The sequence below is a fragment of the Lolium rigidum genome, chromosome 4, assembly GCF_022539505.1.
Source record: "Lolium rigidum isolate FL_2022 chromosome 4, APGP_CSIRO_Lrig_0.1, whole genome shotgun sequence".
Classification (NCBI taxonomy): domain Eukaryota; kingdom Viridiplantae; phylum Streptophyta; class Magnoliopsida; order Poales; family Poaceae; genus Lolium; species Lolium rigidum.
The window spans coordinates 124,542,872-124,559,323 of record NC_061511.1 but is presented as its reverse complement, the minus strand read 5'-3'; the positions used below and the strand labels follow the sequence as shown (position 1 = coordinate 124,559,323).

General features: G+C 47.0%; 1 protein-coding gene across 1 annotated transcript; it reads left to right on the top strand.

The window, feature by feature from the left end:
* Positions 1–5,960: 5,960 nt before the first annotated feature.
* On the top strand, positions 5,961–16,168 carry LOC124705536 (non-lysosomal glucosylceramidase-like). The gene is given in 19 exon segments (XM_047237238.1): positions 5,961–6,468; positions 6,606–6,716; positions 6,807–6,863; positions 6,960–7,036; positions 7,133–7,232; positions 7,840–7,913; positions 8,458–8,558; positions 8,807–8,910; positions 9,357–9,410; positions 10,013–10,068; positions 10,160–10,198; positions 10,291–10,432; positions 10,587–10,771; positions 11,098–11,165; positions 11,379–11,451; positions 13,686–13,747; positions 13,966–14,022; positions 14,025–15,231; positions 15,554–16,168. Coding segments are annotated over 19 exon segments (2,907 nt in total). The 5' UTR covers positions 5,961–6,387; the 3' UTR covers positions 15,813–16,168.
* The last annotated feature ends 284 nt before the right edge of the window (positions 16,169–16,452 follow it).

Genomic DNA, 16,452 nt, shown 5'->3' with positions numbered 1-16,452 from the left:
TGCAGGGTCGCGGAGAAGGCAGTGATTGGCTTGGATCTTATACTTGGGCCTCACACCCAAGGAAGTGTGGACGGGGACATACTCTGGTCGGCAACAAAGTTAAGATCTCTTGTGGGGTAAAGTAACGCACCTCTGCGAGAGGGTATCAAGAATTGTGATTGTCACTCCCTGTTCGGGAAGGGAGCTGCGAACGCGGCGAGGAAAGGAACTCCACGAAGTTCTAGTCAACCTGTGAAGGCGACGGGCATAGTTTTCGGAATAAAATAAACCTTTGGAAGAAATGTTTATGAAAACTTGCATTGGCCTATGACTTTACGGTCTATGGGCGTAGCTAGTGCATGATACACCTATTTCCTAATATGAACTTGCTGAGTACGCTCGTACTCATTCTATCCCATTTGAACCCCCTTCTTAGATGGAAGCACCGAAGGAGAAACTACCAGTGGAACTCGAAGACAGAGGAGTCAAGCTGCAACAAGATGAAGAATCCAATCAATGAAGTCAATGGAGTAAACTTCTGCATCAGCTATTATGGAAACCTAGGCTAGTAATAGAAGGGAACCTTTCCCTAATCCTAGCACCTAAGTAGCTAGAATTCTATAGCAAGCCAAGTAGCTCTTAAACTTGAGTTAGCAATAAGATAGACTACGAGTCGTTCTTACGGAGCTTTATTTGAAGTTTTACCTCACTTGTAAAGTAGGAGGTTATGTTGACCTTATGTAAACGGATTGTGTATCCTTCTATAGACATACCTTGGACTCGCATATGTTTCGTTGTACCACTCCGAGAGATGTAATATGAGTGGAACGGTGTTTCACTTGTGTTATGTCAACGACTTGTGTACTACACCATGCGGTGGTACTGCTGGGTCACCACAACCGGCGGCGGCGCGCCGGCGTACGCTCCCGGATGACAAGCGCGCCTTGGGTCATACCGGAGCTCATCGTGCTCGACAGCGACGAGGAGCAGCACAGCGACGAGGAGCAGTAGGTGTTTAGGTTTATTTTTTATGTTTTAAGTATGCAAACTATGTTTCATGTTTAAAAAAATGATGCGTCCTACAAAAATGCGTCGTGCCGCTGAAGCCACCCCCGACGCAAACGGACGCGCGATCGATTTCGACCAAAAGGGTCGACGTAAACGGACGCGCGCGGACGCTAAAATGCGTCGCGCCGCTAGGGCATCTCCAGCGGGTAGACGCATTTTTGGTTTTCTGCCTTTTTGCGTCCGTTTGCGTCTGGATCCTCCTGCAACGGGGAGACGCATCCCGGTTTATTTTGTCCGTTGCGTCTGCAGAGACGCATTTGCTGCCCAAATAGTCACACTTTTCCCCCACCTACCTCGCTTTCCCTCTCTCTCCCTGTCTCTCTCTTCTTCTCCTCTCTCCCCAAATCCTCCGATGAGATTCATCACAGATGAACCATGCTCGCAGCATCCAACCGATGAGGCGACACATCCCAGCAGCCCACCAACGGCTCCTCCTCCTGGGGCGGCACCGGTGGGAAGCGAGCTCCGGCGGCGGCGGCGGTGGGAAGCGAGCTCCGGCGGCGGCACCTGGTACAGGTCCTCGTCGACCGTCCGGACCACCCTGGTGGCGCGCGCCAGGCGACTTCGGCAGTAGCAGGCACTATGGATGCGCGGACCAGGCGCCCTGCGGCACCCTGTAGTACCATATATCTAATTGAACAGCAGAGGATTCCGTCCAATTCAGCATGTTCCCAATTCGATTTGGAGGACAAGGATGCGTTCATATTGGCTGTTCTCTACCAGGAACAAGAAAGAAGAAGAAACACCTGAATTTATCTGCACGGAATGGCTCCGAACAGAGCAGTTCACGGGTCCATCCATGAACGGATGATAATCGAATCGAATGGAATTACTGGAGCCGGCGAGTCGGCGTGTGTCAGAAGAGGTTGAGGACGTCGCTGGCCTCGCCCTCGTCTCCCCTTCTTCTCCAGCGACACATCACTGTCGCCCTCCGGCACCCTCCTCCTGGGCTTCTAGGCGAGCGTGTTCTTGCGCGATGGCGGCAGTACGCCATGGCGGGCGCGGCCGCCTCCGTCTCCAGCTCGACAAGGACGGCGACGGAAGGATCTCCCCGCCGGAGCTCGCTGCGGTATCTCACGCCATCACGCCGCCGCTGAGCGAGTCCGCGGGAGGCCGGGAGGTGGGCGCGGTGGCGGAGCTGAGTAAATTGCTGGGTCATGGTCGATGAGTTCCAGTCGCGACGCAAAAGAACACACCGCTGGAGGCACTCCGACGCAAACGGACGGTTTAATTTTTTGGTTTGGTCGGACGCGACGCAAACGGTCAAAATACGGACGTTTTTTTGCGTCCGTTTGCGTCACCACCCCGTTGGAGATCCCTTAGGGCATCTCCAACCGCGCGACCCATCCCGCGCCCGCGCGTCCGGATGGGTCCAGCCGGACAAAAACCCGGCCCAACGCGGGGACGCACCGCAAAAGCGGACGGCCGCGGCGTCCGAACGAGCGCAAACCCGGCCCAAATCTGGGCTAGGTTTGCGTGGCCGCGGATGGCACGCGCGCGTCCGCTCAGCGTCCGCGCGCTGGTTGCCTCGTCTCCCTTGGGCCCATTGTCGGTGACCGGGGAGTCTATTAAATGGGGATTGGAGGGGATCCGGCCTCCGCTCCGGTCCCCACTCCACTCCCCGAGCAAAAACCGCCGCCATGGCCCCGAGCGACGGTTCGCTCCCGGAGCGAACGACGACGAGGCCGGCAGCGATCGGCGTCGGCCGCCGGCGGCTGCGACGAGGCGGCCTCCACATCGGAGAGGCCGCCCGCCGCGGCGCGGCATTGCCGCAACCGCCGCCGGCCGCCGCTCGAGCCCAAGCCCGAGTCCTCGGAGGAGGACCCGGACCTGCTCGCCGCCCTCATCGTCTCGGCGGCGGAGGAGGAGGCGAAATGGCCGCAACTCCATGCGGCCATTCGCACCTCCGAAATGGAGGAGGCGGCGCGGCGGGAGGTGGAGGACGCGGAGGGCCGGGCGGCTCTACGACCGGGCCCTCCGGGCGCGACGGAGGAGGAGGAGGAGACGGCGCGGCGGGAGGAGGCCGGCGCGCGCGCCGCCGGCGGCGGCGCCGCCAAGAGGAGAGGTGCGCCGGCCCGGAGAGTCGGCGCCGAGGAGGCCGGGGCGGCGCCGGCCGGCGGAGAGGCGGCGGCGCCTCCGGGCGGCGCGGGTGGCTCGGACCCCCGCTCGCCGTGGGAGGAGGCCACGTGGTCTCCACGGCCGGAGTCCCCGGCGCGGTCGAGCCACAACGGTGCCTCGCCGCCGGGGACCTCGGCGACGTCGGCCGACGACGCCCACGGGGGCTAGGCGGCGCACCGGCGCCACCGCGCCGCCGACCAAACCCTAGAGGGTTTTTTTATTTTATGTTTATATTTTAGTTTAAATTTAAAAGCCCATATAGGGGCTTCTTTTGTTAGTTTTATTTGCCCAAAATAGGGCTATGTACTAAATTTGCCCAAAATAGGGCATATGTTTAATCAAATATCGTTTAAATTTGCCCTTTTAAATTTGTTTTCGTGTTTCTCCAATTTGCGATGCGTCCGCGCGTTGGACGCAGCGCGCGACCCAAACGGACACGCGGACGCGGGCCGCTGTCCGCGTGTCCGGGCGGCGACCCAAACGGCCCAAAACGGACGGCCCAGCGCGTCCGTTTGGGTCGCGCGGTTGGAGATGCCCTTAAGACATGTTTTAACGTACACAATTGTCCTCTTTCCTTATGCCTTGCACTGGTCGGACAGCGCGGAGGTCAGAGCGGCCGCAGAGAATCCTGACGTTGGCTGCCGGCAAAGCGAGCGAGGAAGCGATCGGAGGAGTGCGTGCGTCCGCGTCAGCGGCACCCACCCGCGAGTCTGGACACGACGCCCGAGCCCAACCACGTCAGCGTCGCCGACCCACGACGTCGGCATGGGAAGGGCCGCGAGCCCGTGACGAGAGGCGCACGCGGCGACGCCGCTGCGCTGCAACGTGCACCAAAGGAAGGGCGCCGATGCCTCTGTCGTCTGCTTGCGCCGCGCGCGCATGGCCAACCTGCCGGCTCAGCTCCCTTCCCTGTAGCAAGATTCTTCTTTAACGGGGAATACGACCATCGAGTCTAGTCTAGTCTAGAAAATAATCAGTACAGTACAAGACAAGCTGCCCGATGTAACCATCCTTTGCGTAAACAAAACAGGAAGTTTCAACGGAAACATAGCAGCCTGTCAAGATCAGGATAACTAACCTCCAGATAACGGAAAAACGGTAAACAAAGATGCAGGAAGCAGCTGCACCGGTGGCAATACCACAAGTGTGAACCGGCTGCCTACGTAAGCAAAGCAGTATCCGAAGCATGTCGGCTGTCGTATCTTGGAGATGCCCTTTGGCCTTTGTTGGGAGAGAAAAAGCTACAGCTGAGGCTGGTTGACATTTTTATTGGCATTTATTTTTAGAGTATATATATGGAGAGAGAATTGTGGACCGCGTGAGGGCTCAAGAAATGCTAGCCAGGCAAGATGGATATTGTTTTCACTGATTGCAACAAAGGTCTGCTTTCGTGGGCGAAACATGCGGTGCACATGGAATCCATGGATCAATCGAAAACGCTCACCTTTCAAATTAGGTTAGACATAGTTTTTTTCTCTCTAAAATGAACAAGCCTACGCACTAAAACACGTCTAGACTCTAGATACATATGTATATAGGCTAAATCTCATTGAAATTGTGCCAAGAAAGTCCCTAATTGTAATGATGCATATATATGCACCAGTTACGACTGTTTTGTGAAAAAATCATGCACCCCCCATTTCCCTATTTGTCAACACATAATCTTCTATGGGGAGGCACAAAAGCCGAAACAACTTTGTCTCCACATTACATAAACAACTATGAAAAAACTTAGAAATACATCAACACTCCAAGCAAAACCCACTGCTTGTCAGGTTGCAATCGCATCGCTGGAATAGAGAAGAAGGCATATAAATGAGTAATTGAGTTGTCCATACAGACCTGGCAGAGGGATATTACTCACACAAAAAGTTGTTGTAGTAGCTACCCGTCGCTCATATGGGTTAGAGGGAAAACTGAATCAGCGGGGGCCACACACGAACCATCATTGACGATCGAGCTAGGATCGTCGGTGGGAGTCGACAGCTCAACCCTCCCACGCTCGCGGGTAGGAACAACCTACAGAAAAGATGAAAGCTCCATCGACAATACCAACAAGCAAGTATCCGGACCAACACCACACAAAGCCAGAGCACAAATCCAGCGACCCACTGACTCCTCAACGTCGTGAATCACGTTGTCAAAATGGGGTTGAACTTGAGATACCATTATTTGAAGTAGCACAGACACCTTCAGCTGAATGACACATCGACACCACCAAACCTTATCTTCGGGGCCATAGTTACAATGTCGAGCTTAGGCCCCGAGTCCCCAACCCCTCCCACGGCCAGAGCGGCAAGCATAGGAGGTGGGGACCCTTTGGTTGTCGGTTGGGAAGGAGGAGATGCCACATCTAATGTTTTGGAGGAGAGGCGATGCAAACATTATCTTTAAAGACTTGAACCTATCTTGTTGGGATATATATCCACTTATATAATCAATGGAGGAAGACTCAATCTTTGTATTGTTAACTTTTCATAAGCCACATCTTAACACAAATTTGAATTGTTAACTTTTGCCATAATTGTGCTTCAATTTTATCTACACATCATTGTTTTTCTCTTGCCCTTATATGCTATTGTTTATCTGTTTTTATTGAGATGTTCAAGTTATGTGAATTTTTCAACTCAAATTTTTGTTTTTCTAGTTTATCCAGAAGCAACGAAATAAGATAAGACAGTTACTGTAGAAAACCCCAATTGAAACTGCTATCTGACTGCCACCCGCAAAGCGCACACCGGCAGGTCCACACGTAGCCGTCGTTTCCTCCCCCTCTCAAAAAGTTGAGGCTCCACTTCCCCTCTTTCATCATCTTCCTCGCAGCTGCAGCTGCGCTTCTAGTTCTCCCCACCCCACCACAGCTCGCCAAAACACGACTCAGCAGCAGCAGCAGCACCAAAACGCACGCGCCGACCAAGCACGCGCGCGAATTCCATTCGGGGACTTGGCTTCGATCCGACTAGGTCCCAGTCCAACGAGCCCGCCTCGGTTTCGCGGCTGCGCCGGATCGGCCCAGAAAGGACGGCGGTCGCCGGCGGCGGATCGAGGTGCAGAGCCTCTACAAGGAGCGGCGCCGGGGGCTTGGATCCACGCGCTATGTGGAGCTCATGAGCCGGCCTGCCACCCGTGGATCTCCTGGTTTCGTCGCGGCCTCCGGCTCGGGCCTCCGATAGGCGGCGGGGGTGAGGAGGGAAACGCTGTGGCATTGGAGGGTGAACGGAGATGGTGAGCGGCCACCTGTTCCACTGCCGTAAGAACTCCTGGCCGCCGGAGGAGTACGTCCCCCGGACCGCGCTGCAACTGGTGAGACGAGCTCTCGTCTCGATCGCCAAGACATTTTTATCCATCCGCTCTTTTCGCTGCTTCGTTTTTTGCGCTGTTGCGCTGCGCAGAACCGGTGTGATGTACTGATTTTTATCGCGGTGCTGTAATTTTTGCAGTTGGACTTCGACGGCGGGTCACCACCGGAGCAGGCATGGCGGCGGCGGCTGAACAGTCACGCCAACATACTCAAGGAATTCAGCGTCACATTCATGGAAGCAATGAAGATGGTATGTTGCAGGGATTGAGTTCCACGCCTCTGCTTATTACAGGTTTCCGACACTAGTTCGATTTGCTAACTTTAGATGCCAAAATTTCAGATGACCCTTGGGGTGAGGCTTTGGTCGTATGTACGCGAGGAGGCTTCCTATGGAAGGGTAACATCTTCTAGTCTTGCACATACTCATGTCAAACATCTACGTCGTATTGTAGTCGATATGGTGACAGAACGGGGTTTGTTTTTGTGCTTGCAGAAAGCTCCTATTGATCCGTTCACTAGAGAGAGGTGTAAGCCGTCAGCTTCACAGGGCGTGCCGCTTGGAGGGATGGGGTATGACTTCCTGGCTGATGTTTCTGTCTTTGTTCTCCTTTGTTTGTGTTAGCATCGGGGATGCTTTAGATTTTGATCGGTAGGCTGCTGTTGCAGGAGTGGTAGCATTTCAAGAGGATTCAGGGGAGAGTTCAAGAATTGGCACATCATTCCTGGTTTATGTGAGAATTCACCGGTCATGGAGAACCAGTTTTCTGTAATGCTCTCATCTTATCTTATCTTACTGTTTCCAGCTTAATAACCTTTCACTTTATTATTCCTCGTGAAAGGGAAAGATTAAGTCGGATGATAAAGTCTGGAGTAACAGTGTATTTGAGTGTATTTATTTTGAGTTTTGAGTGCCCCAATGCTCAAAGTACTACTTCAAGGGAATCTTATAATGCCCAACCATGATCAGATCATCATATTTTATTTGTTTCACTATAAATCTCATTGAAAAGGATTTATTTGTACTTGTGTTGTTGCTACTGTTCTCAACTACGGATTGGATGGTGTTAGCAGTTATGGGGGATTATTGTGGAGATACTTTGGCTATACCTCTGCCATGTATTTCATGGTTGTACAAAGACATCATTCTTGTATGAATTTCCTATTGGAGATGAAAATGTCACACTTCTCTTTTTGTTGTTGTTAGCAAACTCTTGTCAATCGCCGTATATCATGTTCTTTTTGGCATGTAAATGTACACCTGCTATACGTTTAGCATTTTATGTTAGTGCTGTTTTCTCAATATCCTTGTATTGTTTTCTCTCACAAGTGTGTTTCGAGGCCTGAGCTAATCCTAAATATTATGCTTTTTTCAGATATTTGTAACACGAGATGGTGGGAATAAAAAATACTCATCGGTATTGGCTCCTGGACATCACGAAGGTTTAAAGTAAGTCCTTAGCCTGGTTTATTTATTTCAAGCCCACTAGTTCTGAGCAAAGTATCACCTCGCAGTCTTCTATCTTGCAATAGTCTCAGCTTCAGCATGTATAACTTTCTTTTGCTTTTTAAGACTCCAGAATAAGAATTTTAAATATTTAATTCAATTTCATTCACAATCACTTTCTAGCTAAGCCATTCTATATGAATGTCCTGTACCATGTTTTTTGTATCTTTTTTTCTTCATGTCCTTACTACTTTTGTAATGTATTTGTGTAGATCAACTTGTATAATGTGCATCAGTCGGCTGCATTTATTTTTGGTATAATCTGTTATTCAAGAGCCGACAATACCACAGGAAAAAATGTAAAGAAAATTTTCAGGTTTCTGATACAGTTTGGTTATACAAAATTATCATATTGGAGCAGCATGGCTCGCTGCATCAAAAGAACCTCTGCCATTTTGTGTAGTCCGACATTATGTTTATGTCATGACATGGCCTCTCCAGAAGAAAGTACACTTTAATGATTGCTTGATGCCCTCCGTGATTTCAGGAATTATAGCGACTCTGGAATATCATCATGGGACTGGAATTTGAGTGGTCAACATTCTACCTATCATGCATTGTTCCCTAGGGCCTGGACTGTTTACGATGGTATGCCACTACGGAGCTGTTGGCGTGCGGCTTGCATCTTACAAATTTGTACCAAGAATATCATTTTATTATATTTGGGAAGCTTCTTTACCAATGCACTCTGTGATACTTAGGTGTACTGTTGCCAAGCCAGCTTATGTGTTGATTGTAGAATACACTCCTCAGTTTGCTATTGTAAACTTGATAATAACATTTCTCGAGTCCACACATGTTTCAGACTGAAGTTTATGAATTTTCCTATGATGCAGGTGAGCCAGATCCTGACCTTAAAATCTCATGCCGCCAGATATCACCATTCATTCCTCATGATTACAAAGATAGCAGTCTTCCGACATCTGTATTTGTGTACACCGTAAGTGATTTACTCATTGTATTCATGCTAAACTGTTAATTTCTGTATATGTATTTTCATAGCCTCTTATTTTCTATTTCCCTATAAATTAGTTATATTGGATAACACAATATTTATTACGGGGTAAACTCCTGACCAGTTGTTCATCTGGCAATATATTTTGATATGGTCAGTTGGTTCGTATTAAATATCACTTTCGTCACAGGAACAATGTTTCAGAACATAGTAGATGCAAAAGCATCTCCAGTTACAGCTGTGGTTTAAAAAACTTGGGATATCACATCACATAGAATTAAATGTGTATTTCAGTGGTATTGGGTGCATGAATTCCAGTTGAGTTTCATATATATATTTTACACATGAATATGTTCTTACTTCTTAAGCAGATTAACCTTTTTGATCCAGTATAATTTCTTGACCATTCAATTTTGTTCTTTTGATTATAGCTGGTGAACACTGGGAGAGACCGTGCAAAAGTAAGCCTGCTGATGACATGGGCGGTAAGATACTTTTGTGTTGTGCTTTAGCTTTATGGCCCAGATCACTTTTGATGCGGCGTGTTCCAGTTTTTAAATCTGTTACCTTCAGCAATGCAGCCGTAGTATCAAGCTGGCAGAACCTTTTTTAATATGAAACTGGTGGGCATCTCCAGTTGTGACTGTCATCCATTGCATTCTGATACTTCTTGATAAATATTATCCTAATATTCTGTTCCTGAGGTTCAGGATCAGTAGCGCTTGATGTTCATTTAAAAACTAAGTTTGTGTGGTAGGCAGCTAATTTGTAGAGTTTGATGTAGACAACTGGTTTTATAATGCTACCACTAAAGAAATATCAGGACTATCGTCAAGTTGGGAGTTTGTGAAAGTCAGATATGATTATACATTAAATTAATCGTGCTGTACAAGAATGGATAGGTAACTATTTGACATGGCTCCCATCATTAAAAAAAGAGTGAAAAAACTATTCTGAAGATACGGGTTGTGCAAAAGGCAGACCCCCATTTACATTTGAATTATTCTTTGACCGTCAATTTGTGTATAGAATTGAGAGTATGCAAAAGTCAGATGCATATTTTATTGACATTTCTGGTCAAACACAGAATTCTATTGGAGGTTTTTCGCATCATTCAGGAGGACACTTCAATGAGCCCTTCATGTAAGTACATCAGCTGATATACTTTTTTTTTAATGTCTGTTAAGCCTCCAACGACCATTGGTACTCAGCCTTGATCTCATTATGTTGTCAGTGGGGATGATGGAGTGTCAGGAGTGCTTCTGCATCACAAGTGAGTTTCAATCCCGCTGCTTTAAATGATGTCATCAACTTTATGGTTTTTCTATGCACACTCACAAGCTGACAAGCTGTTATATGTTGCAGAACAGCAAAGGATAATCCTCCAGTTACTTTTGCTATTGCTGCCTGTGAAACTCAGAATGTGAGCGTGACAGTCTTGCCTGTTTTTGGCCTTTCTGGAGAAAGGCATGTTTCGGCGAAGGAAATGTGGGGTACAATGTCAAAGGTAGTTGTTGATACCTTTATCTTCCAACGATGCAGCCTAGGTGTTTTTTTTTCCGTACCAGTTCTCTCTTGACTTGGTTCTCTTATGAAGCATTTTTTATGTTTCTGTATCCAGCTTTTCTTTTGTATATTCTCATTTTTCGATTATTCCACAGGATGGCCACTTCAGTCGGGAAAATTTCAATGCTGGTTCTAGTATGCCATCTTGTTCAGGGGAGACACTTTGTGCGGCTGTCACTGCATCTACTTGGGTGGAGCCACATGGTAGGTGTACTGTTGCATTTGCTTTGGCTTGGTCCTCACCTAAAGTGAAGTTTCAGAAGGGGTGCACATATAACAGGTTAGTGTGCTCTTGCTTCGATAAAATGGATAACACTTTTGTTCATTCTGTGTACATTTTGCTAGCCTTCCATCTAGGAATTATACTTATGAATCAACACTTACGACATGGTCAAAAGCTTCCTTGGAACAACACATGGGGCTCTCTGCTTAGTTGCCTCTTCCCTTTTTTTTTATGTGGTTGCAAAACAGAATGCGTAAAATTCATTGGTATGGTGGTACCTAACAAGTCAATTTGTTAGTTAAGTATGTGCAACTAACTGTCAATCTGCTGTAATGCCTACTAATCATGATGAGAGGACTCATATATATTTTCTCATGTTGCAGGAGGTACACCGAATTTTATGGAACTTCTGAAAGATCATCTATTAATTTGGTACACGATGCATTAACAAGTATGCTTTTGTCACTTTCTAGACTTGCTAAATTTTGTATCTATTCAAGCTCAGTGTAGCAATTAACAGTGCGTAGATATTTGACCATACACTGAGGACAATACTGCTGTAGTATTGTTGTGATAGGTGCAATATTTGTCCTCGTGTTACTGAGTCACTTATCAACTTTTTATCCATTGTTTTCTTTATGCTATTTTACGATCGCTTTTGCAGAATACAGACTTTGGGAAGAAGAGATCGAGAAGTGGCAAGACCCCATACTCAAGGATGACAAACTTCCAGAATGGTATGAACTTCATTTTTTATCCATATATATTTATTATAATTGAATTCTCCACCTTTAAAGCATGATCAAGTCAGAATATTGTGTGTTGCTTGCAACTTGTCTTTCTCGGGAAAGGGCACACATTCCCTTAATTCCTGTGCTCAGTTGTAAAAGCACCTATATCGTGACAACTGCCAGACATGTCTTATCATTTCTCTGTTACGCTGGGCATCATTGTACGATCAATCCACCTTAGGCCTAGTATGGTTTGTAGTTTCGGACCCCAAAACTGCCTTGATTTTTCTATCCGAGGTGCAAACTCACATGACCGTTTCTGTTTTTCCTCCCCCCCTGTTCATGACCTTAACCCCCCAAAAAGTTTAGGGGCCACCTGAGGCCCCATTTTATTTCTGTCCGCTAGAAAATCACAGTGTCGGGCGACGGCGAAAAGGGAGAATGCGCTCTGTTGCTACTGTGGCGACTGCACCGGGAGGACGAGCTATGTGTCCGCGGGGGCTGCCATGATAGGAAGAAGCTCTGTGGCAACTGCCACTGCTGCCTCCGTACAACCCAGCCGAGTTCTCTCGTCGCCGGATCCAGCGTAGCTGGATGTGCCTCCGTGAGATCCAGGTTGCTTATGCATGGAGGTGCCGCTAGATTAGCTTCCAGGCTTGTTGCATCAATCTGAATTTTACCTGTACTTCATTCTTCCTCTTCGAGTGCTTCACTTTGTGTATTGGTTTTTCCGATCCTAACACACTGGTGCTAACGGAGGCATTGCAGAGTCTTTTTGATTGTTGAGAAAATAATAGGAAGTCGGTTTCGTACCCAAACACTAATATTCCACTGAGAAATTTCAGCTGTGTTTAGTCGTTTTTCTCGCGGAAGGTATAATAATAATACTCCAAGCGGAGCCTTAGTCTTTTACCATGGTGAAAGGATAGAGATGGTAACCTAGAGGTGGGTGAATAGGTTCTACAGATTTCCTTTTGATTCTTTAGCAATTTTAGGCTTTGTGAATAAATAAAACGGCCTAATGCAAACTAGTTGAAGCAACCTATATGATGGTAACAGAACTTCAAGCACGAAGGCTATCACAAAGTAAATAACACTAGTAAAGAGCTTGGATAGAAATAACCAAGGCACGTGGAGACGATGATGAAACCTGGTGTTCGTTCCCTTGGGGGGACTACCTCACTGCTGGGAGGTATGGGTTACCACTAAGGGTCCCCAAACGCCACGAAGGCCGCCTTCTTCTCCTTGAGCCTCCCTCACAAAGTAAGACCTCAATCACTAGTGGTAGACCTTGAGGTGGCCTCCAAAGGCTCACAAGCTTTTCCTCGGAGAAAATCCACAACCTGGAAGCTTCCAGGCGACCCTAGCCACCTAGGGTTTCCCACAAACCAAGAGTAACAAGCTAACTCGATGAACTCAACGTCGGGAATGAAGTTTGGCTCGAGACCTCCTCTTCCTTTTCCCCAAAGGGATTTGAGATTGGTTGGGGGAAATGGGAGATCCTCAATCTTTTTGGTCCTCAACAATGGTGGAGAGTATGAAAGGTATTATGATTTCATGCTAGTCAACATGCCCCTTCTTGAAGGGGTGGCTTTTATAGCCTACGGGAGAAACTAGCCGTTTGGGGCTGTTTCTGGGCCGGTTGGTTCTGCACCGGTCAAACCAACCCCTCGACTGGAGCGGCCACGACCGATCCTTCAACCCTGCAACTGGAGCACAACCAGAGGAGCCACTGGAAAGTGGTCAGGTTAGTGCGCGATTCCAGGCCTGTTTAAACCGTCCGGACCGGCCGACGGCTCAGAAAACAGCTCCACTGGTTGTTTTCTCAAGTAGGCTTCCCTCTCTTTACATTGGCTCCAACCATCATCCAACCATCGCATCGGACTAAAAGCTGAATAGAAACTTTATAGGTCTCGATCATAGTCCTGCTCTAGCTCTGGTGTCATCTTAGCCAAAATATGATTGGGTAAAATACCCTTGCACATGGTAATGCATGTATTTCATTCTATGTAAGCTTCTTCCAGTTCATGTAGCAGTCTGATCCCTTCATTGGTGTCTTCATACATGTGTTGAACATAAGAATGTAATATGGCCATAGGTGCTCTATACTTCAACCTCACATTAACATAAAAATGTAATATGGCCATAGGTACTCTATACTTCTACCTCACATTATGTATTTTTGTTTCTCCTTTAAACTTTGCTATTTAGTCTTAACTTAGCGAACGTCTTATCTGCAGGTACAAGTTCACCCTTTTTAACGAGCTGTACTTTCTGGTAGCTGGAGGGACTGTTTGGACAGGTAAATGCTGTGTCATGTTTTTCTATGGTTATGTGTCTAGCATAGTGTAAGAACTGGATTGCACGAGGATGATTTCCTCTTACTTTTCAGTTGCAGTATTTCTTTTATTCTCAAAGTTATGTTCCAATTACCCCAGTTCCAGTTTAGCATCCACTCTGGTCCTTCCATGTGTTTCCATCCTTATATATGTTTTTTTTTTCTTCCTTTTGATCATGTAGATGGTCAACCTCCAGCGATCGAGGGAAAATCAAGCCCTGCTTGTAACCAACAGAAACATTCAAAAAGGGTGCTAAATCGGAATCAGTTAAAGATAACCATGTCAAGCCAGACACAGAGCAAGTCTCTACTGGAGATGACCTGCCTAATTGTGAAGAGCGTAGTGTGTCAATGTATGCCGCGGTTCATGGATCACACATGCCTGAACAAACCAATGGGTTGCAAGAACCAATTCCTTACCTAATTTCCAAGGATGGCCCTGAAAATGTTGGAAAATTCTTGTACCTGGAGGGAGTGGAGTACATCATGTGGAATACATATGATGTGCATTTCTATGCTTCTTTTGCTCTCCTTGATTTGTTCCCCAAAATAGAGCTGAGTATTCAACGTGATTTTGCTGATGCTGTTCTGTATGAAGATCGGCGGAGAGTCAAATTTTTGGCTGATGGTACCTCAGGAATCCGGAAAGTCAAAGGTGCTGTTCCTCATGACCTAGGAACACACGATCCATGGCATGAAATGAATGCCTACAACATACATGATACAAGCAAATGGAAAGATCTAAATCCCAAGTTTGTACTCCAGGTATACAGAGACTTTGCTGCCACAGGTGATATGGCATTTGGTAGAGATGTCTGGCCTGCAGTCTGTGCAGCGATGGACTACATGGATCAGTTCGATCGAGATGGTGATGGTATGATTGAGAATGATGGATTTCCTGATCAAACCTATGATGCTTGGACTGTTCGCGGAATTAGTGCTTACTGCGGTTGCCTCTGGCTTGCTGCACTCCAAGCTGCAGCTACAATGGCTCATCGCCTTGGGGATCGCCCATACGCTGAAAAGTACAAGCTGAAGTTCATCAAAGCTAAAGCAGTGTACGAGGCAAAGTTATGGAATGGGTCTTATTTTAACTATGACAGTGGTACAAGCAGCAATAGCCTATCCATTCAGGCTGATCAGCTTGCAGGACAGTGGTACGCCGCATCGTCAGGGTTGCCTCCAATTTTTGATGAGTACAAGATAAGAAGTGCTCTCCAGAAAATATTTGAGTTCAATGTTATGAAGGTAAAAGGAGGACGGATGGGAGCTGTAAATGGTATGACTCCCAAGGGAAAGGTGGATGAGACATGCATGCAATCTCGGGAAATTTGGACGGGTGTTACCTACGGTGTTGCAGCAAACATGTTGCTCCATGGAATGGAGCATCAAGGATTTATCACTGCAGAAGGAATATTTCTAGCTGGGTGGTCAGAAGATGGATACGGGTAAGCTCTGCCTACCCTTTAAATTGTTTGCAGTCATACTTGATTTAGCTTTGGCATTATCATTTTTAGGAGTACTAAATTTATACCATGCAAACAGAGTCCTGTCAGTTCACTTACGAGCAGAAATTATATGCCACTGCTTGCTTTGTGCTGCTGTCTGTAATCAGTCTAGTGCTGATGGCTGTTACTTTGTACCATGCAATTCTCAACATCAATGTGCCAACCAAACCACATTTTGTCCTTAACAAAGATTTTTTTTTGTTCTTAACAAAGAAGAAAGAATATTGGTTATAGTTGACATGACTCTTATGTGGTAATGCAGGTATTGGTTCCAAACACCAGAAGGATGGACGACAGATGGGCATTACAGGTCACTGATATACATGCGGCCTCTTGCTATCTGGGCAATGCAGTGGGCATTGTCACCCCCAAAGGCAATCCTCGAGGCACCCAAGGTAAATCTGATGGACAGAATACACGTATCCGCTCAAGCCGCCCGGGCAGCCAGTGACATAAACGTTCGAAAGATCGCGCCTGATAATAGATGTATCCCCAGCTCCACGTTCCAGTGTGAATGCTAACCACGGGAAGACGGTAACATGCAACGTCTGATGAGTAACTCATGTTCTTTTCTCGGCTTTTACTTGGCCCCCTCCAAGATCCAGTGGGGTTCAGGGTTTTTCCTTTAGCCAAAGGGAACACCTATGCAACAGCTGAACTGGTAGCTCCAAAGAGCTCTTGTTGTATAATTGTACAGTAAACTGTTAAATCTCATCGTTGAGAAGTTTGTACACTACATGTATCCGACAGCTAACAGCCGAGCTTTCTTGTGTACTAACTCCTTTGTTGTACACCCAAAGGCGAATAAACTGCGCCGTTGCGTTCTGAAATTTTCGCAGCATACCATCAACTCGTCTAATGACGAATCAGCATACCATTAACTTGTCTAATGATGAATCACAGCAAACCTAGTGCTTTTGACGGTGATTACCTGCCACTGGTTATCACTAATGCACACTGGTATTATTATTTGTTGGTATTGGTTACTGTTACTGTATTGGTTTTTCTTTGGATCCTCCTTATGAAGTGGTGATAGCAAACACGTTGTTGCTATTGTTTGAAGAAGGGCAGTTTTATCCAAGTCACAATTTTGTTCTTATGCGTGTATTTGTTCCATACATTTGTCCAGTTATGACCGAGTTTGCTCCATTTTCGCTCCAA